Raw genomic sequence first — 26,741 nt, 5'->3', positions numbered from 1 at the left:
AAAAAAACTAAAAAAAAACAACTTTCAGAATTCCATAAAAATCATCTGTGCAAATTTGAAGAAAATCCGTCCACCCGTTTTCGAACTACTCCATTATGGTAATGTTGGTTTTGATTAAAACCAAATTAATTTTTTTTTTACATCAAACCAATACTTGCCCTGTAGAGCAAGTAAAAAATAAAGTTCGGTGCTCAGCTCTTTTGTTCAATCGACGCCATTTATGCCAGACATTAGAAATACCTACGTTTTTTCCCATAACCGCGTGTTACTGCGCGCCGTTATTATCAATTGATGTTCTTATAAATACAAACTAGAAAAAAGAAATTTCTTCTACCTACTTTCTTTGTTACTTTAAGATGGGGCTTTACCGTTCATAGCATTACAAAGAGTGGTTTTTCGTTTGATCTCTGTGGTAATGACATGTACTATAATGTAAAACTACAAGTAACTATAAGAGCATTTTTTTTGACAAGTTCTAAATAATTTTTTCGCAGTTGTATATTTTTTTATAGTTGCAGTTGACTAAGATAAAAGCCACCATGAAACAAGGTAAAATTAATGAAAACCACATTGATTTAAGTAATATTCAGAGTGGTTTTGCTTAGAAGATTAACATTTTAAAATTAAAGTGGAAAAAAGGTTAATTTTTGGTAGTTTCGTATCTTAAAATAACATAAATCAAACTAGTTCATTTCTGAAACAAAGACGTATCAATTTCAATATATTTTTTCCCTCAGTGTATGAATGAAAGACACTAATTCGAGTTTCAATTATTTGAAAATTATTTTTCATCATTATTTAAAAACTCTGATCTAAGGTTTAGTTTTTGTGGAAATACTTTCACCTTTTTAAAGCTATCCCTTTTATAGAAAACTTAATTTTAAGAACTTTTATGTTTTTTTTTATATACAGTACAGCAATTTAAAATACTTTTGATTTTAAACTGTTGGATATTAAAAAAAAATCAAGTAGTAATTATTTTTTAAATAGTGTAAAGTAAAATAAATTGATATATAACAAGTTAAAACATAACAAGTTTGACTTGATTTTGTATTAGAAATAAAAGAATTTTGAATTAATGATAATTTGACCAATTATTTGAACTATTAATGTTTATGTTGAATCGGGCTTTTTTGGTCACTTCCTTTTATATGCAAATAAAAATCTTTATTTCATACTTTCTCCCTACGTTTCGTCGTAATTTCTCGACTTCTTCAGGGGTATTTTATTAAATCTGTTAAAATTTTTGTTTTTCAAATACTCTCAAATAAGCGATTTTTGTTGGCTATCTTTAAAACAGAGTTGACGTTAAATTTTCTAAATATGTGTAGTGTTTAAAAAGAATATTGTGGTCCAGAATATTGTCCTCCGGCCAGTAAACAAAAAATCCCCTCTTGTCCGATCCTTGAGTTGAGATGACGACATCCTTCAAGTAGTTATTATTATTCCTCTCGTGTTAGTGTTTTAATTTATATTTGACTTTTTGCATTAGTATTCTACAAGTAGTCTTAACTAATTGCAAATATAATGAACTTGATTCCATTTTTCATCTTTCTTAATCTCATCCTGATTTTTTTTTTCTTTTTTCAAAAAACAACCAATATGTGAAGTAAATTTGATAAATTGCAATTCCAGATTATAATTCAAACCCAAATATAATTTTGTAAAAGAGAGTGAATCCGTTTGTTTATGGGATGAACCTTGATTTGTCACTGAAGATGCCTCGTTGAAAATTTTTGCAAGAAATATTGGAATTTATTTGTATGTAAAATAAGTATCTATCTAACAATATTTTAATCGAAAGTACTGAAACAGAAATTGCAAGCTTGACTGATTGCTTTTTTCACATTTCCATCAAGCTGCTGCCTTCTCAAATACGTTAAATTGTTGCAGTCTGCACAAAATGTATATTTGAAAATCTCGACAACAGCAATATAAGTGATTTCGCACACATACCTATCCAGCCAAAAATTTCCAATTCCCGAAAATATGAAAATACAATTTTAATAATTATTGTCTGGCATCTGGTGGTCATATAATAACATGTTACCGATCGCAACATCCTTTGGTAGACTCTCGAGCGGACAAAACTGAATGATTGTCTCCCAACCAGACTCAGACTCAGAGGTTCAGGTTGTTCACGCATCAAACTTGTAGCAGTGGAGGAGAGAATTCTCTGCTCGTTCCAAGACACAGGGATTGTAAATTGTTTCCACTTGGCAAAATCGAGTTTCTTAACTGCCGGCCGGTAGGCAGGCCTGTGTGAAATATCCATAACAGGTCGATCGATATTGGGGCATTTTTCGCAAAACTCATTTTTAGATAAAAAATAGGCACTTATCATTTTTTTTTTTTAAGATACATTTGCCAAACGAATTTAACAAAGATTTTTCTCTGATTTCCTTGCAGGTATCGAGAGGATGCACTCTGCTGGGATAGGTAAGTGGAATGACATAAAGGAGAGTGGAAGTGGACGATGACAACAAAGAAGTTGTAACATGACAAAAAGCTTTTCCGCGATCAAATTAATAAAATTCTTGTCGCATTCCAAGAGTGGCAATCGCAAGTTTGTAATTTCCTTTCGAGGCACCGGTTTTGCCGACGATACACATGCACGTTTTGTATCTACAAGATGCATAGCTCCAACATCGTTTTTCTTTTCTGTCTCGCAAGTTAAGGCGAATTCAGGACTCTGTTTATGGCATTTTCGACGTGCGGACAGCGTGTGCCGTTGTCGTGCGTTATCGATGTTAGATGGCGTGCTGACCAATTTGGAAGTTTAACTAAACATGTATCTCTGATCTGACTCTGATGTTAGCTGCTATGCAGTGTCGTGGTGTGGTTCAAATAAATTTATTGCAATTCAAAGATCTACTCGAAATTTGAAATATGTGCTAATGTTAAGGCATATGACACGCGATCGCGAGACTATGTATGATCAAGTGTGCGCTTTTTTAGACTTTAATTGAAATGCAAGAACTTTGTCTTTATTCACACCAAGTAAGTTACTTTATAAGTAATAGAAATTACCTATTATGTCATTTTGGAAGTGGGGATTTTTCAATGACCCTGGGAAGCACGAAATTTGGAAAAACTATTTAAACTTCGATCACATTGGAATTGTCAAAAGCTCAGGAATTAATTCATTAAATTAACAGCTTAACGACGAGACAAGAGTGTTAGTTTCAATTTGTTTGTTTTTTTTCGATATGAATCTAATGTTTCGTGATTGCGTGTTTGGCAAGTTAATTGGGAGTTAAAATTGTATAATGTGTTAGCATTTCTTGGTCACGACGAGCATAGCTGCCACTTTGTTTATTTCTTGGCATCTGACTACAATTAAATTAAATGAAGTTATAATAGCATGAAATAAGACACATTATGATAAGTATGCAAGAAGTTGGTTAGGTACTAATTATTGTGTTCACACTTGAATTAAACGAAATGAAGTATGAATAAAATTAATTAATTACTTCAATTAAAAACGTTCATTACTTTAAATTGTGTAGGTTGCCTTATGAGCCAAAACAAATTTTTAAGTTCAACGAAATATAAAATAGTGAGTTCGTAAAAAAAAAAACAAAAATTTTCGGGAGTAATTATGTATGGATTTTTATAAAATTGTTGAAATAATCAATGTCCTAAAAGCAAACAAAAAGGAAATATTAAAGAAATTAACAAAACGTGTCTTGGAAACTACTTAAAAGTCATCTGTAGCTACCAGTTCTCAAGCAAATCCATCCATCTGTTTAGGCACTAGCTCAGTATACCGATGGCCGCACAAACGAACAAATGTACTGACGTTGTTGGTTTTGATTGATCGAAATTTTTTTGATACGAAACAAAAACTTGATTTATAGAGCAAGTAAAAATGTAATACAAACTTGATTCTTTATTTGAAATGTACCGATTATTTTACAACAATAAATTTAAATAAATAAAGCTACCACGGGTCGTTTGAACGCGACACTACTCGAAGTGTCTTGCACTCCATATGTTTTGATGCAGAAATGTTCCTTGGGGTCTAAATAGTAAGAAAAAAGCTTTTTTAAAATTTTCTATCGAGCTATTCGTTTTTTATGAGCCTAATAAGTTATGAAAAAACGTACTTTTACGTACTTTTTCACACGTTTTTGTTAATAACTCTGTTAATAATAATAGTAGAAACTCAAATAATGGCTCTATTTTTAGAAGAAATATGCCTCTTTTTAACGGCATTTGAATCAAATTAGTGGCATTTTTAGATCTTCAGATATTCGAATCTAAGTCCGTTCATTTTTTCTGCCCAATTCGATTTCACTAATCAAAAAGTTTTTTTTTATAGAAGTCGGGGTGTACTTTTCTAATGGTTTTTCGTATGCTGAAAACGAATCCGAAGTCAAAAAAATTTCATCATATCAAGTTTTTGAGATATTACCGTTAGAAAATCAAAAATACCCTTTTTTAACAGTTTTTGAGGTTATGTCATCTTGCGTGATAATTTTTTATAATTACATTTGTAGTGGTTTCTTAAAGAACTAAGTTTCTTCTTTTAAAATCCGTTTAAATCATTTCGATATCGCTTTTCTTCTCCGAAAAATCTTAAAATCAATTCAACATGTTTGGTGAATATTCTCTATGAAAAAAATCTTATGTTCGTTTGGGTTTCATGGCAAATCGCTTAAAATTTTTGCATCCCTTTAAGTTTTTTGGTTAGTTTATGGGTAAGAAAATTTTTGAGTAACCAAAAAACTTAAAGGAATGCAAACATTTTTAGCGATTTGCCATGAAACCCAAACGAACATAATAATGGCTATATTTTTTCTAAAAATAGAGCCATTATTTGAGTTTCTACTATTATTATTAACAGAGTTATTAACAAAAACGTGTGAAAAAGTACGTAAAAGTACGTTTTTTCATAACTTATTAAGCTCATAAAAAACGAATAGCTCGATAGAAAATTTTAAAAAAGCTTTTTTCTTACTATTTAGACCCCAAGGAACATTTCTGCATCAAAACATATGGAGTGCAAGACACTTCGAGTAGTGTCGCGTTCAAACGACCCGTGCTACGCGTTTCGGATTTTTACTCCATCATCGGGCTTTTAATTTTAATTTCATTAATTAATGTTAATTTCATTAAAAGCCCGATGATGGAGTAACAATCCGAAACGCGTAGATTTATTTTCTTATTTATTTATTTAAATTTATTGTTGTAAAATAATCATTACATTTCAAATAAAGAATCAAGTTTTAATTTTTAAATTTAACTCTTTTAACTTAGGGTGTAACCAGTGCCTTAAGGTGGCGGTGTCGTCGATTAGTGGGACGGCGCATAGCAATAAAAAAAATCGAATATTATTGCGGGACTTTTGAGTGATTTCTAAGTCATCCCAAATATATTTAGGTTCTAACTGCATCAAAATTATTTATTGACCAATTAGTGTAAAAGTTATAGAGCGGCAAACATTGTCAAGTTTAGTTTTTTTTTTCGTGTTGAAAAATCAGGTGGTTTTAATTGGAATTTGTATTACTCCCAAAGTTTTGTGTGAAGTAAAAATTTAATTTAATAATATTTAGTAAGAAGAAAACTTATTTTTGTTGTTTTTTATTTTTATTCCTGATTTCCGAGTGTGATAGAAAAAAAAAATTTTTTTTGACTTTAAGTAAGATTTTCTTTTTTACACCTAAAAGGTGTGAGGTTTTCAGGGTTTTATACTCAGTTAAGTGTCCTCTAAATGAATCAAGAAAAAAATCTTGCTGCAATTTTGCGGCAAATACCTAAAATCACGTTTTTTGGGTTCAACACCCCGTATCAAAAATGGCTAAATTTTAGAAACTTGTCTGGATAGTGCGAAAACAAACTTATTTGATAACGTGAGTTTAGAAAATCAATAACTTCTTGGTTTAGAAGAGTCAACAGAAGAGGTGGAAGCTCAAATAAAAGAAGTTGATAAATTTTATTGCTTCAAGGTTAAGAAGAATTTGGAGCAGTCTTCTAGAAGACTCAATCGGTTCATGAGCACTAATGCATAATGGCTAAACTCTGAATATAACTTAAGCTGTACTCAAAAAAAATCCTCTTTAAACCAATAGTTTTTACAACACTTTACCAGTTTAATCAAAAATGATGGGATTCAAATCTATAAAAATGCAAAAATATTTGGCAGTTGTCCAATTTTCGGTCAAAAAGTTTACATTACATCAAATTATGATCGAGATATATACTAATATTTATCAAAAAACTATACAGCTCTTAGTTGTCAGAAAGAACTTAACTCGGTTGACTTAAGTAACAACTCTGAAATCGACACCGAATAAAATGTTTTGTTTCTTTGATATATTATTTTCTTTTTTGTTTGTGTATTCAAATTATAATGTTTTAATATCAATGCTTTTGTTCTGTTTTTCATAAATTAAAATTAACGAAAAGAAGGGACAAATATAACAATAACAGAAAATCCTAAAAAAAAAAGTTCGCTGCTCAACTCTTTTAATTAATAATTAAATAAAACTGAATTTCTTTGCTAAAACTTTTCCATTTATTTGGTTTTCATGTTTTATTCATACATGAAGGTGTAAATAGACGTCTTAATGCAACTTTGCATAGCTTCAGCCACTTAAATACAAGATATAAAAAATGCCCATTTTCCGTACATTCGCCCCACTTTGCTTCGGCGGTGACGCTACAATAGATTTGGGCCTCAGCGAGCAATCGTTTTGCATTCTTGTCCTAAATCAATTCAACTGCAATATTCGCTTTTTTCAAAATCTTCTCTATTTCTTAAAGATCGTATTGAGTTCTGTTCTTTTAAACAAAAGAGCTGAGAAGCGAACTTAAATAATTTGTTTTTTTTTTTAAATTACTTCCTATATACAAAGGTTCTGCAGTTCAAGTTTAGTATTCTTAAAACAATCAAACTCAAGATGTCAATCAGACATGCATTTCTTTCTGTTGTAATAAAATGTAAAAGTTTTTTTTTTTTCTCGGAAACGAACACTGTGATCTTGATTTCAATTAATGTCGTATATAAAAAATTTTTTTTTTGTGATGCAAAAACTGAGATAGGTTACATTTTTCACATTCGTGTACTAAGGCAGGAAACAAAAATCTTTGTATTTTGCGTTACTTCCGAAATTGGACTCGACGGTGAACTGATGGGTAGGTATTCTGTGAATCGCAAATAGCTTTTGCGCCTGAATTCTCTTAGGCCAATGCAAACAGCTTTTTCTAATGAACATATAGTTACCCAAGTAACAGCTACTATGAGAGGCAAAAATATTTTATGTTTCTTGTTATCATTGTGAAAAAAAACTTCCCATTCATTTAAAACACAAATCATAAATATTGCTTATTTAAGTAAAAGGACTGCATACGCTACAATGATATGTGCCCTTAATTATTAAAGTGGACAAAGTCACTCCTAAAAAAAGCATTAAACCTAGCCTAAAAATAATTATAATTTAAGGGGTAAAGTTAATTTCAAAGCCAAACTGCAGTAAATAAACTTCTTTATTGCTCCTTCAGTGGTTTCAAAAAAGAAAAACAATTGAATCGTTATAATAAAATTATTAAGTAAGCTTTTCTTCGAACAATGCAAAAAGTGACTTAGTCCACTTTCATAATTATGGGCACATATATTGAAGTTTCTCAGGGCAATTATGAACGCATTAAACCTATCTTCATTATTTCATCATTCATAACACCGGCATACAAAATAAAAAAAGTGTCATGTACCAGGAACCAGACCTTTCTTTCTATATGTTTTTGGGCACGCTGAATTCGAATTTCAAGTCCGTTTGGCCCTGTCACCCTCCAGTTTTGAGTTAAATGCAAAAAACCTTTGCCTTTTTTGGGGTCTTTTTTACATTTTTCTCAAAATTTTTCGGCAAAACGGACTTGAAATTCGGATTTAAAGAGTCCAAAAACATATAGAAAGATATGTCTTGTTCCTGGTACATACAACTTTTTTTTTGGTGTGCTGGCACTGTCGCGAAATTTCGCTTTCATCCCCGGTACACAAAAAAAAAAGTTCCATGTACCAGGAACCAGACCTATCTTTCTATATGTTTTTGGACTCGCTAAATTCGAATTTTAAGTCTGTTTTGCCCGAACACCCTTCAGTTTTGAGAAAAATACAAAAAACTCCAAAAAAGTCATAAAAATCCAAACAAAATGCAGTCAAAGCACAAAACTGGAGGGTGACCGGGCCAAACGGACTTGAAATTCGGATTCAGCGTGCCTAAAAACATATAGAAAGATAGGTCTGGTTCCTGGTACATGACACTTTTTTTATTTTGTGTGCCGGTGAATTAAATCTTATTTCACCGCAACAACTAGCGACTAGCAACCGCTTGCGATAGCGGATTCACTAGTATACACTCGTTACGTCTGGTAGACCTTCAGGATCAAAAATCTTATTTATTCAAGAAGTTGAGTTATATCTCCCAATCCTCTTTTTTAAAGAACAAAAGACACAATTTAACACTATAAAAATGTCTTTTTCAAGATAAATGTATACCTACATATAAAATTCAGTTTACTGTTAAAAAAAACCTTCACTTCAAGATTAAAACATTACTATAATTAAATAAGAAACAAAAAAAAAAATATATAAATAAAGAAGACATAGTACATCAGCTTGAAATTGTAATTCAATTTCTACCGTAAATTCGATTCGCACTTTCTAAAAAGAAAATTCCTCGGCTAATTGAATTTGTTATTTTTTGTATTCGTTATTATTTTATTTCGTTTCTTTTTATTATAATTTTTCTGTTTATTTCTTCTGTTTTTTTTTTGTGTTTTGTATTTGTCTTGCTGTTCTTGTTTTTTGTGCTCACCTTTTTCTTTTCGGTTTCTTTATAGAAAATCCATGGACGAGATGGGAGCTGCACAGTCATCGGTGAATGCGCGGTAAGTGCTAATGGTGTACCGACGATTTCTTTACCACATGAATTAGTTACCATAATTTAAGTTTTCTGTGTATTTTCTGTCATCAACGAAATGATCAATAACATTGTGCACCGAAAAAAATGCTTTGATACAATTATGTTTGGTATGAAATAGTAGGATATAATTAACAATTGAAACAAAGTAAAGAAGGATAACATTGAAAGGTGAAAAAAAGAACACATGTATATAAAAATTTTGTAAAGCAGCTTTTTGAAGTATTATAGCTACTCAATAATTAGAGTCACCTCTGAACGTACTAAGTGCAATGTTCATGGTTAAAAATAGTGAAATATTTACTCCGTGGGCTTAAACATGGTGGAACGCGGTGTAGATAAACTTAGAGGGACAAATTACAACAAAAATTTAACTGTTGCATAACCATTATTTTTCATTTTCTACCAGTTTTTGGATTTACATTAAAATTTCAATAAAATTTAGATTTAAGCAAGTGATTTCTCAAACTCTTTTCGTGCGCACAGGAGAAATTTATTTTTAATGCAATTTCTGAAACTCGTGTCTTCTCAGCTTTGTCCTGTTTTTAAGAAGAACACTTTCCAAATCGATGTAGTTCAGATGAGATACATATCTGTAAATACTAACCAAAATTTATACTAATTAATTAAAAAAAAAAAAAAACATATTTTTACAGGTTACTTATTTAACGGTCTTTCTAACTGTCATGTCTTAAAAATAAAAATGAAAGAAAAATACATCTTTTGAAATAAAATCGTTCACTGTTGTGTATGCGTAACATTTTTTTGACGTGATAACGTCTTATAGATCGATGAACCATGGCAGCCACCACAAAAAAGTGACGCCATTTTCTCCCGTTCCACTTGAAATTTTTTCGCAGTGCTGCAAAAATTTCAATTCAAAATTAAAATTAAACTATTAGAGATACAAATGTCTTTTATAGCTTTTTTGAAAGATAGGTAATATCCAAAAGTTGAATACAAATGACAGATTTTTAAAAATTCCGTCATTTAATAGGGTAAAAAGAGGTAACACAAAATTGCAAAGAATTGGCTATTTTCTAAACGCGACAATGTAAGGAGTTAATTTTTTTAAAATCGGTAGATAAATTTATTGCAAGACTGAAAATGGTATTGAAAAAATTTTTTTTTAAACTTCAAAACCAAGTAATAAATAGTTTTCTAAAACTAAAACATGAGGTAGACCTTTGACAAAGTAGTGATTATAATATGTAGGTTAATTTTTTTTTGAAAATTTAAAAAACGTTATTCGGAAAATAATAAAAAAAAAAAACTAGGAGTCTAATACGGATTTATTTTTAATGTCGTTTTCGATTGGTTTCACTCAAGAATTGACTCATTCTAAAATCGAATGGAACAGGTCAAATCGCTTCCACTCAATTCTATTTTTTTTATTTCTGTGAAATTTCAAATGTCAAATATTTTTAATTTTTAAAAACATTTTTTTTTCTTGCAAATGAAAGTCATGGCGTTAGAATTAGAAAATTATAAACTAATATTCGAAGAAAATGGTAATTTATCCATTATTGCATCAGTTTTTGATTTGGAATTAATTTAAATTTCAGAAAACAATAAATTGTTAAATGAAAAACAAAAAACAGTGATTGAGTTTTTTTTTGACATGTGAGTGAATTTCTGATTTGAATTCTGATTTGAAATCGAGAAGAGAATTTCTCTTCTCAGAAGCGTTCTAGCTGTCAAATTCGTGCGAATAAAACACTTTCAGAAGGCTTCTGAATGATTCCGGACGCTTCCGGAGAGCCAATCGAAAACGACATAAGTCTCTGAGTTTCGAAATATGAATTTTTGAAAAACACCTACTTTTTTCGGAGTATTTTTGAGTGAGTTTTAATTTTTTTAATTTTTCGTAGCGTTAAAAAAATCGCAAAACTTATAGAACATGTAGTCTATAACCGTGCGCACGCATGCTTTTGATATTTTAAAATAATTTTTAACTGAATAACGGGAGAAACAAGTTTTTTTGTCCTAAGTTTTTTACCGTTTTTTATTTGTATCGTCTTTTTTTTCAACAGCTAAATGAATGAAATTTATATTATAAATAGATAATAGGAAGGGCTATATTTGTACAAAATTTCAATCACTTTTGTAGTCACAATTTTGAGATAACGGTAAAATAAAGTTCTATTTTTCAACATGTTCTTTCTTTTGATCTAGAGCAGATATAAATTTAATTTAACTTTATTGAGCATGCTGATAATATTACCTTTCATTTGATATAACATTTGATATAATTGACATAACGGTACATTCACTACAAGCTACACAATGTTAAATTATAAAACTTGCGAAATACCTCAAAACACCTGTGGAGATCTGTTGCCCATGACCAGCCACCAGTGTGGGAAGTACCGTATTTTTAGTTTGAAATTTCGACGTGGTTGGCTTTAAAAAATTCTAACTTTTCTTGTAAGCATCGTAGAAATACGATTCAAACGTCATATAAAATTTTGTATAGGTTGTCATTGAAAAAAATTGATTCAATAACGTTAACGTGAGAAGATAAAATTATATGTTTTTTTTTTTGCTTTTTTTTTTATGAAAACTGATTGGGTTCAAAAAATTCTATAGCTCTTTTTGTAGACGTAGCACATACATTGGCGTTATAAATATTTTGAGCTAAAATAATAAGCTTTCTGATGGTATAAAATTTATTACAGGTTTTTATATAAAAAATGAATTTTTGGGTGATGGAAGTGATTTTTTCACTTTTTTTCAGAAATGATTGTTTATAATAAATTATTTTAATACTTAAAATACTTAAAAAAAATATTTGGCTTTTTAATGGTATAATTGTTTTTGTAAGCTTTTTAAATAAAATACCTATAATCGCAAGTAAAAATTAATATGATGAGAAATGAAAAAAAAGGTAATTTTTTTTTTAGCTTTTTCTTGTAAATTATGATTGTTTGAAATAAATAAACGCTTCTATTGACGACGACGGACGTTATCACGTAAAATCATCGTCCGTAAACCGGCTTTACAGACAACCACTTTTTTTCTATAGAAGAACTTAAAAAGTCAATATAAAATTTTTTTTGCCGACACAACAAAATATTTTGTGTGATCATTTTTTGATCTTCATGATGTTCAAGGTTTTCTTAAAAAATTTGAGTTGTAAGTAGATAAAACTGACCTAGAGAAAAAAAAAAAAAACAAAATTTTTTAGTGGTTGTAGTTCATGTAAAATTTCTCCCCGTGTAGTCGTTTCGACTCCGTTTTGTGCTGATCAATGCGAGATCGGATGGACGACTGTAGCCTGATTGTAAAACGCTAAAGAATAACAACACAAATATATAGCTAATTGGATTTGTTAATTATTAGTAAAGAAATATATTAGAAGATATTGTTTTTATTTTTTCTTTTGTAGTTGCTTGTGTTCGGTTGCAAACTTTGATGAGTCTGGTGTACCAACAAAGTCCTCTTTCCTTCTGGGACTAACTTATAAAAAAAAAACATAACGAAAAATAACATCAACCGCACTGCATCATCACTGAATGCACTGAATTAATTAAATCAGAATAAGTATTTCAAGTATCTGAAGTTCAATGGAAAACCCGGTTATTAATTATATTAATCTGTGTCGTATACTGCATCCAATAAAGATTCACATCTCGGTCCGTTCACCGGCTTGCCGGCCGGTGTGTACTCTGCTCGCTTTTCAGTAACATCAACGGACACAATTAATTGAGATCAGAAAGAGACAGAGCGGGGGACACCGAAGACATCGGCGGCGGTGGAGTCCATTTTGAAAGAGGAAATAGCTGGAAGCATCATCTTCTGTTCGAATGCTTGCATTGGTTGCAAAGACAAATTAGATGGCTGCCAATGCTGTCGTGCAGATATTTTTATTTCCCATATTGCAACGAGCTTCATGCCGCTGACAGTAAGGTGCCAGAATATTAATTAATATTTTGCAGTTGTATGATGGCTCCTCTGCAGTGCGGGTACCTTCCAGGATAGTATTTTGTATTGATGGTGCCCCAGTCTGATGTGTACTGTGTTTTTAAGTACTTGGCTGTCAAAATGTAATTAAACTCTCCTCGACATCATTGACCATCATCGCATCGAAAAATGTTCAACTCGACACTGGAATTTGGTTTTCACATTCGTTGGTAATTTAATGGCGGGGATTTAAATGGTTTTCTTGAATACCCGAACGGGTTTGGTCCTTCGTTTTGGTTTTTATTTTATTATTCGGAATGTCCTCGTTCGTTCAAGCTTAAGTCGTTGATATTAAGTTTATTGGAGAAATGCGATCGACTTTGTTGTTTGTATAAATTTCATTGGAAATAAAGTATCGAAGGGTAATTTTCAAACTATTTCGAGTATCTCAATGATAAAACTTTTGAAATCTGTATGAAACATCATCATCATCATACAAAACACACACCTTAGTCTTGTTGAAAACAGAAATCATTTAACGCTGACACGACCGACGATATAATTGCAATAACAATCGATTTGTGGTGGGAAAAAGTAAAGTTAACGTACACTCGATAATGGTTCTTAACCTAAATAGTACATTGAAAGTTATTTCATTCTTTATATGGACATGATAATTTCTAAGCAATCAGTGAATAAACTAAATGTTTCACATTTTTATGCAAAACAAGTGTCATTATTTCCCTATTTTATTTTAACCAATTAAAACCTTTTATAGTAAATTTTGATAATTATCTAAGAAAGGGAATTAAAAGCCTTATCCGTGATAGCAATTTTTTAAACCATTCTTTAACTTAAACGTAGGTAATTTAAATTTTTATTAAAAGTATTCAAACAATTTTGTTGAGGTAGTGACAATATTTCAAATTAAATGATATTTTTTCTTTAACTTCATCCTTATAATGAATTTAACATTGGGTACCTACTATGACGTGAAAATTCTGTGGGAAAAAATACTTTCTTCGCATCTTCAGGAGACATGTCCTGTACGAGAAATCTGCGTTGCCGTTTCTTGCCTGCTTCATTGACCTTTTCTTCATTAACAAATCGCTCGGTTAATCCATCTTAGATAGTGGACCAGTTCATCAGAAGAGAATACAATTAAGAGGTCGAATTTTTTCACAAGTTATAAGAAGTTAGAAATAGAAAAATATTTTGAATGAATCCGTCATTTTGTGTTTCATGAAGTTGTCCAGCATAGTTTCGTTCAAGTTTTTCTGCTCCAACTTTTGAGGCAAAGCATAAATGAGTGAAAAGTATCAAGCACAGCTGTTTTGTTTTGCTTTGCCCAGATTTTTCAATCGCCAGTTAGACTATCAGAGGAATATAAAAATATAAAAAAAACTTTAATTCGTTGGAACGAAAAACTTTCAAGTCTCCAAAGTCGACGACGAAAATGTTAACGAAAAAATATCATCGAAATTCATTTAAAATCAAGAAAACTAACAAAAAATTATTTTTAAAACAAGAAATAAATGAATTACATAAAAGTAAAAAAAAAACCGTCAACACTGCTTTTGAAGTCAAGAAAAATGCACAGGGACAGTAAAAAGTAAGTGACAAATGAGTGAATACTCTCCAATTTTTCGCTAGAATTGCGAACTGAAAAACGAAAAGCAAAACGAAATTTTCCGTTCAAGATTTCGTTATGCTATTTTTGTATGGAAAATTTAGTTTCGCTTCAACTGCGTACTAGACTTAACTAAATGAAAAAAAAAATTTAGTATGATAGTGAGGCGGCTTAGCATCTAAATCGTGCAGTTTGTGATAAAAGCATGAAATTTATATCATGGGTAGTACTCAATATTAGAGTTATTTTGAGATATTGGGCCACTTTGTATTCCATCCAGGAGCGTAGATACAAGAGATTTTCTGTGTTGCACCCGCATTGTTGCATATCATAGTAGGTATAGCTGATGAAACCTTTTTATTAATATAATACATGATTTCGAGGTAATTTTTAACGCCCGATCGAATAAAACCAATAGCAATATGCCTGGACCGTCATGTAAAAAGTTATTGCACTTTTTATAAATTGTCTTTTACTCAAACAGCAAGATTCAGAATATTACCAAGTACTCCTTGAAAAAAAGTGGTAGGTTGATAAAATTTAGTGTGGACTTTTCTAATACCATAGAAAAAAATAATAAAATATGTCCATCAAAAAATTTCAGGTCAAAGGGTGTTTTTTTTAGCGAGAAAGAACACTTTTGAAATGGTACCATTGCAACACATGGAAATTTTATGAATTTTTTTGAACCGCATATATATTTTATACATCGTATGAGAATCAAAAATAATCAAAAAATTAATTATATTTACCATGGAATGTTGAATTTTCATGCAAAACTTAAATTGCTTGCTTTTATTTTTTATTAAATTTTCATACAAATTAATATTTTGAAGGAGTGAGGTGCAAAAGTAAAAGTATGAAAAATAATTGTGCAGTTTGTGACAAAGGGATCAAATTAATAGGATTGTTAGTACAATATATAACCCTCATTTAAAGATATTGGGCCACTTAATATTTTACCTTTAAAGATGTTTATAACGATGCACAGAAAGCAATTTAAATGAAGTTTTGTGAAATTTATGATTATTAGATGGCTCATGTACATCCTCATAGGTGAAATATTAAAAGGCCCAATATCTTAAAATGAGGGTTACATATTGTACTAACAATCCTTTTAATTTGATCCTTTTATCACAAACTGCACAATTATTTTTCATACTTTTACTTTTGCACCTCACTCCTTCAAAATATTAATTTGTATGAAAATTTAATAAAAAATAAAAGCAAGCAATTTAAGTTTTTCATGAAAATTCAACATTCCATGGTAAATATAATTCATTTTTTGATTATTTTTGATTCTCATACGATGTATAAAATATATATGCGGTTCAAAAAAATGCAAAAATTTTCCATGTGCTGCAATGGTACCATTTCAAAAGTGTTCTTTCTCGCTAAAAAAAACACCCTTTGACCTGAAATTTTTTGATGAACATATTTTATTATTTTTTTCTATGGTATATGAAACGTCCACACGAAATTTTATCAACCTACCACTTTTTTTCAAGGAGTACTTGATAATATTTTGACTCTTTCTCTTTGAGTAAAAGACAATTCATAAAGAGTCCAATAACTTTTTACATGATGGTCGAGACATTTTGGTATTGATTTTATTCGATCGGGCGTAAGAAAATACCTCGAAATCATGTATCATATTAATACAATATTTCATTGCCTATACTACGATATGCAACAAATCGAGTGCAACACAGAAAAAGTCTTGTATCTACCCTTCCGAATGGAATACAAGGTGGCCCAATATCTCAAAATAACTCTTAAATTGAGTACTACCAACGATGTTAATTTCATGCTTTTATCACAAAGTGCACGATTGAACTCTTTTTTAATGCTAAGCCGCCTCACTATGAACAAATATGTATGCTAATTAATTTTATTTTATTTGAATGAAAAATCATTACAAACAATTTTTTATTAAAGTTTCAAAATTGATACTCAATCAAACCTATGTATAAAACTTGAAGTTGTTCTTTTCTGATCTCTTTTGTTCTGACAGTTTTCACTTTTTGTGCTGTTCTGATATAGTTCTGTTCTAGATTTTCTTCATTAAACAGACCTATTATAAGTTAAAATTTTCATTTTCTTCTTTGCCTAAGAACAATTGCACAAAAACATTCATTTTTTCAGATTTAAAGAAAACATGAAACGCAAATGTGAAACATGAAAATGACACCAAAATAGCTAGCTGTCACACGAAAAAATCAAAAAAAAGTTTGACTATCATACTGGCCAATCACCTTACGCAGATCAAATTTTTGTAACATGACTGTCAACTATCAAAAATCACCGAAGCCGATTCCTCCCCAGGATAATTTAGAATACTATCTTTTTATTTCAAATTTGATGAGTCTGGAAACCCTGCCCTATGTTTACAATTTTTGATTTTGCTTTATAGACCAGTGCCTATGCCTTCAAAAACATTAAAAAGTACAAAAAAATCATAGTAGAATGAAACCCATTGGAAAAGGAGGTGAATATGATGAAAATTAAAGGAAAAATAAATTACGGGCGAGCCGAGTTCGGGAAGTGGGTGGGTTGAGTTTTTAATGGTAAAAAATGGTATATCTCGATTTCCGGCAAAACTACAAATCCTATAGAAAAAAGTTGTATGGCAAAGTTGTAGGTAATAAAAAGATCTACAACTTTTGTATCAACAATTTTTTCACATAACCTCAAAATTTATGTGAAAATTCAAAAAACCGAGTTTTTGGTTTTTTATTTTTATTTTTATCTTTTTCAAAAACAAAAATTTTTCTAAGAAATTTGGTGAAAACATATCTTATTATGTCCCAAATACACTGTAATTTATTGGATTTAAAATATTAATTTGATTACCTTATTTTGACTTAATACCAAAAAAACACACAAATTTTCAATCGAAAATTCACGTGTCAAAATATCAGCTTTTTTCAAAAAGTCGGTGGGCATTTCGTTCGTTAAAATGTCTATTTTCTGATGGTGTAAAAAAAATTTACATTAGTATACTATAGAACATGTTCTCGTAAAATTAAAAAAATGAAAAAAGCTTGAATTCGAACAAAATTTTTTATCATTGCTTATAATTTTGGCCTATTTATTCAAATTTACACTTTAATTACTCAAAAAACGTAAGATTTCATGTAACATTGATAAATCTTACGTTTTTTGAGTAATTAAAGTGTAAATTTGAATACACAGGCCAAAATTGTAAGCAATGATAAAAAGCTTTTTTCATTTTTTTAATTTTACGAGAACATGTTCTATAGTATACTAATGTAAATTTTTTTTTACACCATCAGAAAATAGACATTTTAACGAACGAAATGCCCACCGACTTTTTGAAAAAAGCTGATATTTTGACACGGAATTTTCGAGTGAAAATTAGTGTGTTTTTTTGGTATTAAGTCAAAATAAGGTAAACAAATTAATATTTTAAATCCAATAAATTACAGTGTATTTGGGAAATAATAAGATATGTTTTCACCAAATTTCGTAGAAAAATTTTTGTTTTTGAAAAAGATAAAAATAAAAATAAAAAACCAAAAACTCGGTTTTTTGAATTTTCACATAAATTTTGAGGTTATGTGAAAAAATTGTTGATACAAAAGTTGTAGATCTTTTTATTACCTACAACTTTGCCATACAACTTTTTTCTATAGGATTTGTAGTTTTGCCGGAAATCGAGATATACCATTTTTTACCATTAAAAACTCAACCCACCCACTTCCCGAACTCGGCTCACCCGTAATTTATTTTTAATTTAATTTTCATCATATTCACCTCCTTTTCCAATGGGTATCATTCTACTATATGATATTTTTTGGTTTTAAAAATTATCGACCCTGGTCTATTAGTTTGTTTTTCTATATATTTTTTTTTAATTTTTAGGGCCCCTGTTTTGAAAGGCCCCCAAAAGATCATCTGCGCGGTCTTCAAGTGGTTTCGAAAATGTAGTAATATTAATTTGTATTTAATTTTTTCGGGGGGTCATAACATTTATTTATTTTATTTTGTGGTAAGCCAACAATGCAATACGCGAAAAGGCGATTAATTTGTATTTCTTATGTTTTTAGTAATACATGTCCTTTACATTAGTATCATACATATGTAGGTAAAAACTAGGAACCTTTTGCTTCGTTATTTTGCATATAATATTAACAAGTTTCTTCCTCACATCTATCTATTACGGCTTACCATTTAGTCTATCTTAAATAGAAGTTATTTGAATTTTAGTAGTAAAAAGGGTCAGTTTTCTTTGTTTTTGGGTTCTAAAAAGCATTTTATGAAAAATGAAATAGACATTATGTAAGAAACCTATTTAGGGTATTATATTTGCAGTTTTCTTTCAAAGCATTTAAACCTATGAATACTGGAACAAGTGGAGTATTTACAGTTTTGTTTTTTCAACATTAATTAAGAACATAATATTCTAAAGTATATATTGTAATCGACTAGAGTGAAAACTATAAGCATCATTGCAGTTAACAACCATAAAATGATTATGGAAGCGATAAAGTAACAGTTTCAGAATAACATAATCATCATCGCAACATTCAGTTTCTAAATGATTTTTTTCAAAATATTTTTTTTCTATTTCATCGAGTGAATCAAATTGTTACATTTTTTTAATCTACCAAAATAACAACTCTCTTATCATAACTACCAATCGGGCCATAAGTCTCCTCATGATGTACGATATGGCCTTTTTCCGCTGCACATAAAGTCAACAGGACGCACTATGGATGCGCATCGGACAGGTCGTAAATATCCAGATTTTTTGGGCATTGGTTAATGGTTACCTTATACTAAACGGGGGAGAACGACCGACCAACGATGATCATCAGCTAGCAGCCAACAGCAGGTAACACCCGCTCGGTTAGTAGCTGAATTCAGTGGAAAAAGAAAAGATATTGTCCACTTGTTTCAATCGCTCACGGAAATGAAGAGACAATGGTCCCGAACGGATGATCACCTCTCCAGGGACAGAGTCAGAATTATAAGTAGAATTATGAGGCAACGTCAGTGGCAGTAATAAAACTGATGCCCGTCGACGAGTAATAAATAATTTTCTGTTGGTTTTTGTTTTTGTGTATATTCGAAAAAGGATGAAGAAATTGTATGTTGAAGAGGAATAGTGACTTTTGAAGAAATTAATGTTTGTCACAATGCTGAGTGAGCTTTTTATATGAATTCAGAAAAAAATGCTTGAGAGCAAAAAAACTTTCTTAAACCATTACAGATTATGTTCTTTTTATTTTCCAGGCTTTAATAAACCTCTTAACGGGAGTTCACTTTAGAAGGTTTTGTGGTTCGTGATTATTCAAAACTTTTTAATTGTATTGGTTTTAGTATTATTTTCGTACTTAAAGATCCACTAGAAATCTGATGATGTGCTTATCTTCATTGTTGACTGATTTTTGCTAATTTTTGTATTAGACAAAATATTCATATATTTGTACTATAGCCTATAGGTAACAACAACAACGGTCCAAAAAAAGAAAAAGTGGACGGTAGGGGAAAGCGGGGCATATCGGGCCCCTGGGGTATAATGGCCCCCCCTCGTATTTCTTGTTTGAATAGAGTGCCAACTCCAATTTTGCATCTGTCCTTTTCAAATTATCTGTGGAAATACGGGGGAATCTCCTTATTGAGTGAAAATGATATCTGTGGTTCGTAGTGAATAAAAATAGGTTTTCAGCTGAGTTGATGTATTTCTGAGTCAAAGTAAAATGCATCTTTTTAGACTATGAATGCATTTTAAGTTTAATTATTCTCATTTAAGCATATAGTAAGTTTATTTATTTCATCTTATCTAGTTATTTTATTTATTAAGTTACTTGACAAAAAAATATAGAAAACTTTTTAATAAAATAAGACATGGGGCATAATGGCCGGGGCATTATGGACATGGGTCCCCTTGAGGCTGAAACTCCAAACTTCAAATCTGCCTCAAAGAAAGAAAAAAGCTCGTCGCAAAAATAAAAAAGAAGAGGTTAGTAGAATTTTCGGAAAGCGAAAGAGATGAAAAATGTCTTTATTGTGGACATTTGTTTTCCGAATCAACAGAAGGATGGGTGCCATGCAAAGCCTACGGAAAGTGGGCCCATTGCTCTTGTGCCGGCGAGGAGGATGTAGATGATGAATCGAGTAACATTTGCAGACGTTTCAGTAACATAATTAACCCAATACCCACTGTTTCTAACCTGTGCCCATTATGCCCCATGCATGGGGCAAAATGGGTTTTTAAACCATTTTTTTTTTTTAATTTAATACAAATTGAAGAATTTTTAAGTTTACTTATTTTATATCTCCTTAATTTATGTAATTAATGTTCATTTAGGTCCAATTTATTCACTCTTCATTATTTTTAAAGGCTCCATTAAAAATTATAAAACTGTCAAATCGCATACAAATTTTAAAATTTCCCTTTTTTAATGGTGACTTTAAATTTAATGGAGTGTGAATAAATTGGACCTTAATGAATTAAATTGTTTTGAACATAATTAACATGTTTTTGGTATTTTTTTTTTTGTTGTTTTTACCTTAAGGGGCCCATTATGCCCCCGCCTTGTTTGACGCAACCTACCAATCTTTATGTATATCGACGCACCGTGCATTAATATTGATAAAATCAATCCATTACTTTTGTTTAAAAACCAAAAAATTCTAATTTTTTAAACTCACTTTCTTTCCTAATTATTTTCCGATTTGACTTTTTTATTTAATTTTTTTATTTTTTAATCAAAGTGTTTATGAAATTTAAAGCCTAGTATACAGCTAAAGCGAAAATTTTTTAAGTCTCCAAGTCAACAACGAACATGTTAACGAAAAAATTTAATGGTGTATTATGTCAAAGTTAAAATAATAAAAATACATCAGAAAATAAGTTTTTAAACAAACAAACAAAAGAAACAAAAACAAGACAAATTATGTAAATTTTGTTTAAGATTTCGTTGTGCTATTTTTGTATAAAAAATGTCTTTCCGCTTCACTGGCTCTCCATCAATTTTCAGCCAAATCGGTTCAGACGTTCTTGAGTTAGAAGTAGTGTAACTAACACCACTTTCTTTTATTGTTTCACAAAAAACACAAAGTCAAATTCCGAATAAAAATAACAGACAAGCATTAAACGCAAATGCATTTCAAACGCTTCTCATCGAAGATAAATTGGATAAACTCGGAGAAGAATATTTATGTAGATAATCACCCTGCCATTCTTATTAAAAAATGTTCTCAAACGCTATCTTTCCCGCATTCATAAATACATATTTAAGTTATCTTTATCTCAAGGAGAAAACTTCTTTTTGTCAAACTTTCTCAATACTCAAAATTTTTGAATACATCTTAAAGGAACTCATATCCTTCCGGTGCAAGTCACTTATACCCCCTAGACAACATGGGTTTCTCAAGGGTAAGTACACTACCACTTATCTGATTGCATCCATGTCCTTTACCATTTCAGCACTTGAGGCTGGGTTGGAAGTCGATGTTTAATAGTTTAATACTCTTCAAACTTTTACTGCACTTGGCAATTTGCACCTCTAAAACCGTTCTTATAGTGTGCCCTTCAGAAATGCTTTCTCTAACCTCTTTTTCGCTACTTCCGGGGTCCCTCAGGGAAGTCATTTAGACCCCCTCCTCTTAATTCTTACCATTAACGACATCAAAATATTCATAAAGCACTCCCAAACTCCCATATCTCAATGTATGCTGACGATACTAAGATCATCGGTAAATGATTTCAAACTTATCCAATCAGACCTTCACAGCTTTTCAGTTTGGTGTCTTAAAAATTACTTCGAATTAATTGTAACTAAATGCCAATCAATGACCTTCTCACCAGATCTGTTGACTGTCTAACTCTCTAAAGTTCCATTTTTTTTTAAACTAACCCCCGCAATCTAAGAAATCCTCGCCTTTTTTATCAATCCTCCCTACGTACATGCTATGGCTCCAACGATCCCCTTACTGATTGTTGCGGAGTATAAACACGAAGCTAGATACCAGCAAGTTTCCGCATTAAACACCGCCTTCTAAATTGTCTCGATAACTCCTTAAGTAAGCTATAAGTTAGTTTTTAAGTTATGTAGATTAAGTTGTTGTTGTTTGAACTAAGCCGAATAAATGGGGGTATTCATTATGAGCACTAACTCGATTGTATTAATCTGTATCATAGATTTTGTCATTCATCAAAAAGCGGGTATGCGAAATAATGGACAAGAGTCAAGAGAATAGCTGTTTTATAATCTCGCTTCCTTCTGCCATGCGGCTGTGTTGCGGCGAAGTAGTTATTTTTGAAATGGTGCGGCTGTGGTGCAGCGGTGGTGCAGCGCAGCGGTGGTATAAAAATTTTTTTCATATAAAATGAAAGGGAGAACTAACAATTTTTAATATTTTTTTTAATTAGATAATTAAATAAGAAATTGAATGGGACACTTGCTCGGACTCAAGTTATGCATTTGTTCTCATTTTGTTCATTCCAATTCAATATGTTATGTTATCAACCCATTTATTAACAAAGGCTAGGCTTAGGCCTTCGCTAGTGGGGGGGGGGGGACTAGATGATACGCGTTGCTGCTGGCTTGTATTCATTAATTATTTAGCTTGCGCAATAGTTTAAATTAAATTTTGAGGACAAACCCAATATGGTTTTGATTTAATATCTAAAAAGATCTGTAGGAAAAAACATTTCATATCTGAAGGTTTCCAAAAGTTTCATTACTGACCTGCAATTCACATTTGTCGTAGGTATTTGCTGAATTCTGAATACAACCTGCACAAAGCGAATAAGACAACATTTCCCTTTCTTTCTAAAATATCTCATCTTTCATCAAAGTATACTAAAACCAACCCCTTGCCCCTATTCAAAAGATGCAAATATTGACTAAAAATTATTAGTTTAAATGCGTACGTTGAACAAACCTAAATAAGGATTCCAGTTACTCACCGCATTATTACGTACCTATTCGTCTGTCTGCCTCAAAATTCATTTAGAGCACGCATATGTACCCACGTATTCCAATATAACACAAAAAATTACATTGAAAACGTTCTCCGATGAAGACAAGATTTGCGTTTTAAATGAGCTCCATAGTATACCTAGATACCATTGATTGTTAAGTTTTGTGAATGTATTTGTGTGCGGGGGAGAAAATTCCAGTGAAATAACTTTTCAATATTATTGAACAAATTGTAGAACCAAACTTTACCCCCAAAGTTAAACGCTCACGTATAGATTCATCTATCCAAAGTCCTAACCCAAAAAAGATGTGATGCCAGCCAAAGGGAAAGGACAATAGCCCTATCCCATGGTTTTAGAGGGTTTAAATGGGCAAAACGTCGCACGTGTTAAGGGGCTAAACAAAAAAAGTCTCCATCAGGAAGAAAAAGTATAATAACAACAAGAACAACAACAATATGACTTTCGTTCTACATGGACCTTGACGTCCATGTCGGACTTACGACGAGTTACGATTACGACTACGGCGACAACAACGAGCGGATGTTAGATATACGCGCGCTGTTCTTCTTGCAAATCACGAATTTTGCAGCAGCAAAAATGCTTTGCGTCAATTTATGAATGGAATCGGTCTGAGAGATCACGTTCGTGCACTGCCAGTTACCATACCAGTCTGTCCATCACGTTCCATCTGGACGCCACCGCTTCTGCCGTTGCCTTTGCCGCCAGTCTATCTATTTATGGAGGGTGATGGCAGGTTAACTGCATGCCCACATATACACTCTTAAAAAACACACCCATCACCAGATCCCCTAAGGGTGGGTGCTCTAATGGGTCTTGAGAACTATTCACACATCTGGGTCAAGTTTTGAGGCAGACACAGCAGTATAGCAGAGAAGCTGCGTCTTCATTATGTTAGGTTCGCCAGGTCTAAGCACCTTGCTACGAGGCTAATGAAACGTTACGTTACGTGATGCGTGCGAATAATCACTAACGATGGGCGACGACGACTCCAACGACGGCGTCGTAATACATGTAGCGCCGGCCGACAACGCCACCGTCAACCCTCTTCGGGCAACACAAATGTGGAGCAGGTGATGATCGACATTTCTATTCAGCTCAGATATACGCGATGGAGCTGAATTCAAGTGGTGCGGTAGTGGTGCGCAGGCAGGTAGTTTGGTGTCGGTGGTCATGAGGGATTTGTATGTCGACAACGATTTGTATTCGGGATTCGTTTGGTCTCGCACTCTCTGCTGCGTGTTCTCATCGTAATTGTATAGGCATATGCTGGTGCTGGCTGGCTGGATGGTGATTTAGACTTTGTGATTTATTTGCATTCCGCATTGGAAACTCTGTGTGTACCTATAAAAGTGTTGTTCCAAATAGGACATTAACGGTTTTTGAAAGTTTAGTTTGGGTTTGAATTTATTGAAAAAGAAATTCTTTAAACGACGCGTCATGTCACGTTCGTAACGTCGATGAGAAATCGAAATTAAGAACAATACAAAAAAATGTAAAGGGCTTGCGTAGGCATACGTAGTTTCTTAAAGCTTTTAAGGTTTGTTTTCAATTTTTGTTGTATAATATTGATATTGTAGCATGATTTATTATAATGGCGAATAGGTTAATGTACACAAAGCAAGGCTGTTGCAAGTTGTGCTTACTTAAATGCAGGAGTTAGATGGGTGCACCTAAAATTCAATTAGAATTTCACTGTAGATAGGTTAACAAAATGGAATTGTTGAAGGTAGTTCTTAAGGTAGGAACCTTGCTATAATAGGCTTCCTATAAGTACCTAGCTCAACACAACAAGGCTTGTTAATGCCTAACAATCCTTATTGTTTTTGGATACCTTGCCAATGTTTGACTTAGTGCCTGCATGATAGAGGAAGATAAAAGATGTACCTGTAATGATACCAAGGTCTAGTGACTTACCGCTCTGAATCATTCTTGTGTGTGTGTAATCAGTTTGCAAGAAAGGTATACCATATTCTACCGAGCTCGTAGGACTAAGATAATATGGACTTCTTCATGACAATGAAACTCTTGGAGATTTTTCTCGCAAGAGGTAGTCAAGAAGATAAAGGCTAGAAGGTCCAGAACCCTTCGTTACAAACAGGCACATTTTTGCACCATTTTATGGCATGAGAACTCTCAGAAGCAAGAAATTTCGAGGCAAACTTTATGTCAAAATTCCATCTTGGCAGCAAAAAAAAATACAGGATTGAATTGCTGATGGTAAAGTCATTTGCCGGAAACCCTGTTAAAAAAGTAATAGCAGACAACGTTCTACCTTATTCGCAAAGAAGAGATATGCCTAAGAACTTCTGGAGCAAACCAATGCTGCCTAACCGGCTAACGCTGAATGTACACATGTAGCCTTATGGCGAAGCAGTAAAGCGGGAGAATACTGGTCCATGACAATCGTCGGCAAAAGGAAAAGAAGACATGGGAACCTTCATAAGACCCTGTTCTATTAAAATCTGACAGCTGAGCAAAAACCTGGTTTTTTGGAAAAGCCTTAAGGGTCTAGTGATTATATTGAAATTCAATTTAAGGTACCTTATTCTTTAGATACTGGCTCTTTATCAAGAGGTAACCATACGGAACACCTGCTACTATTCTCATTTCATTCTTTCTCAGATACCACGGCAACACCGGAATTCAACTGACAAAGTACCTACACAAAACGCAATCCCATACACAACATCTCTCTTCAACCGAAGTAAATAAAAGCATTAACCATCACCCCCGCTCTACGAAAAGAGACAAAAAAAGATATAGATAAACAAAAAAACTACATATATTTATTTTTGCATATTTCAGTCACATAGACCCAGGCACTCACTCACACATAAAACAAACATAAGAAAAAAAAAATCACCACATACAACTTGGTGTAGTTCATACTCCATCTCTATGAAACGTGAAGCTATGTGCTTGACACAACTCTTTCCCAAGCTTAAGGAACAACCTAGCAAGCAAAAACAAAACAAACCTGAAATCTTCCTCCCGCATTCACACCATTTTGCCCTAACCGCAAAGGAGCGAAGGAGACGCCCGATCGCTCCTAATTGTCGCACATGACTTGTTGAATCGAGGCGTGGTTGAGAGTGGCTCTCTCAACAGAATAACAAAATCTGGTCCTGCCAAGTTATAGTATAGTGTCGAACATTGTCGTTGTCGTCGAACAAAACCAAACCAGCTATACAGCAGCTACTCCAAACTCACACACACTCTCACGCGCGCACGCCATTATGTATTCGACGGTGATTCGACAAATCCCCTGGCAGTCACGTCCCGCCCATTTACGAAACCCGAACCT

At 32.2% G+C, this 26,741-nt stretch overlaps 1 protein-coding gene across 1 annotated transcript in view; it reads left to right on the top strand.

Moving 5' to 3' along the window:
- LOC129912341 (protein trachealess) overlaps window positions 1-26,741 on the top strand; it is an 81,350-nt gene that overhangs the window by 27,261 nt on the left and 27,348 nt on the right. Inside the window, exons 2-3 of the mRNA XM_055990555.1 lie at window positions 2,410-2,439; window positions 8,845-8,892. Of these exons, the coding sequence (XP_055846530.1) occupies window positions 8,852-8,892 (41 nt within the window). The 5' untranslated portion in view covers window positions 2,410-2,439; window positions 8,845-8,851. The remainder of the gene's footprint in view (window positions 1-2,409; window positions 2,440-8,844; window positions 8,893-26,741) is intronic.

The sequence above is a fragment of the Episyrphus balteatus genome, chromosome 2 (genome assembly GCF_945859705.1).
Source record: "Episyrphus balteatus chromosome 2, idEpiBalt1.1, whole genome shotgun sequence".
NCBI classification, from domain to species: domain Eukaryota; kingdom Metazoa; phylum Arthropoda; class Insecta; order Diptera; family Syrphidae; genus Episyrphus; species Episyrphus balteatus.
Note: the sequence above shows the minus strand (reverse complement) of the source record. Positions and strands in the feature narration are given on the sequence as shown.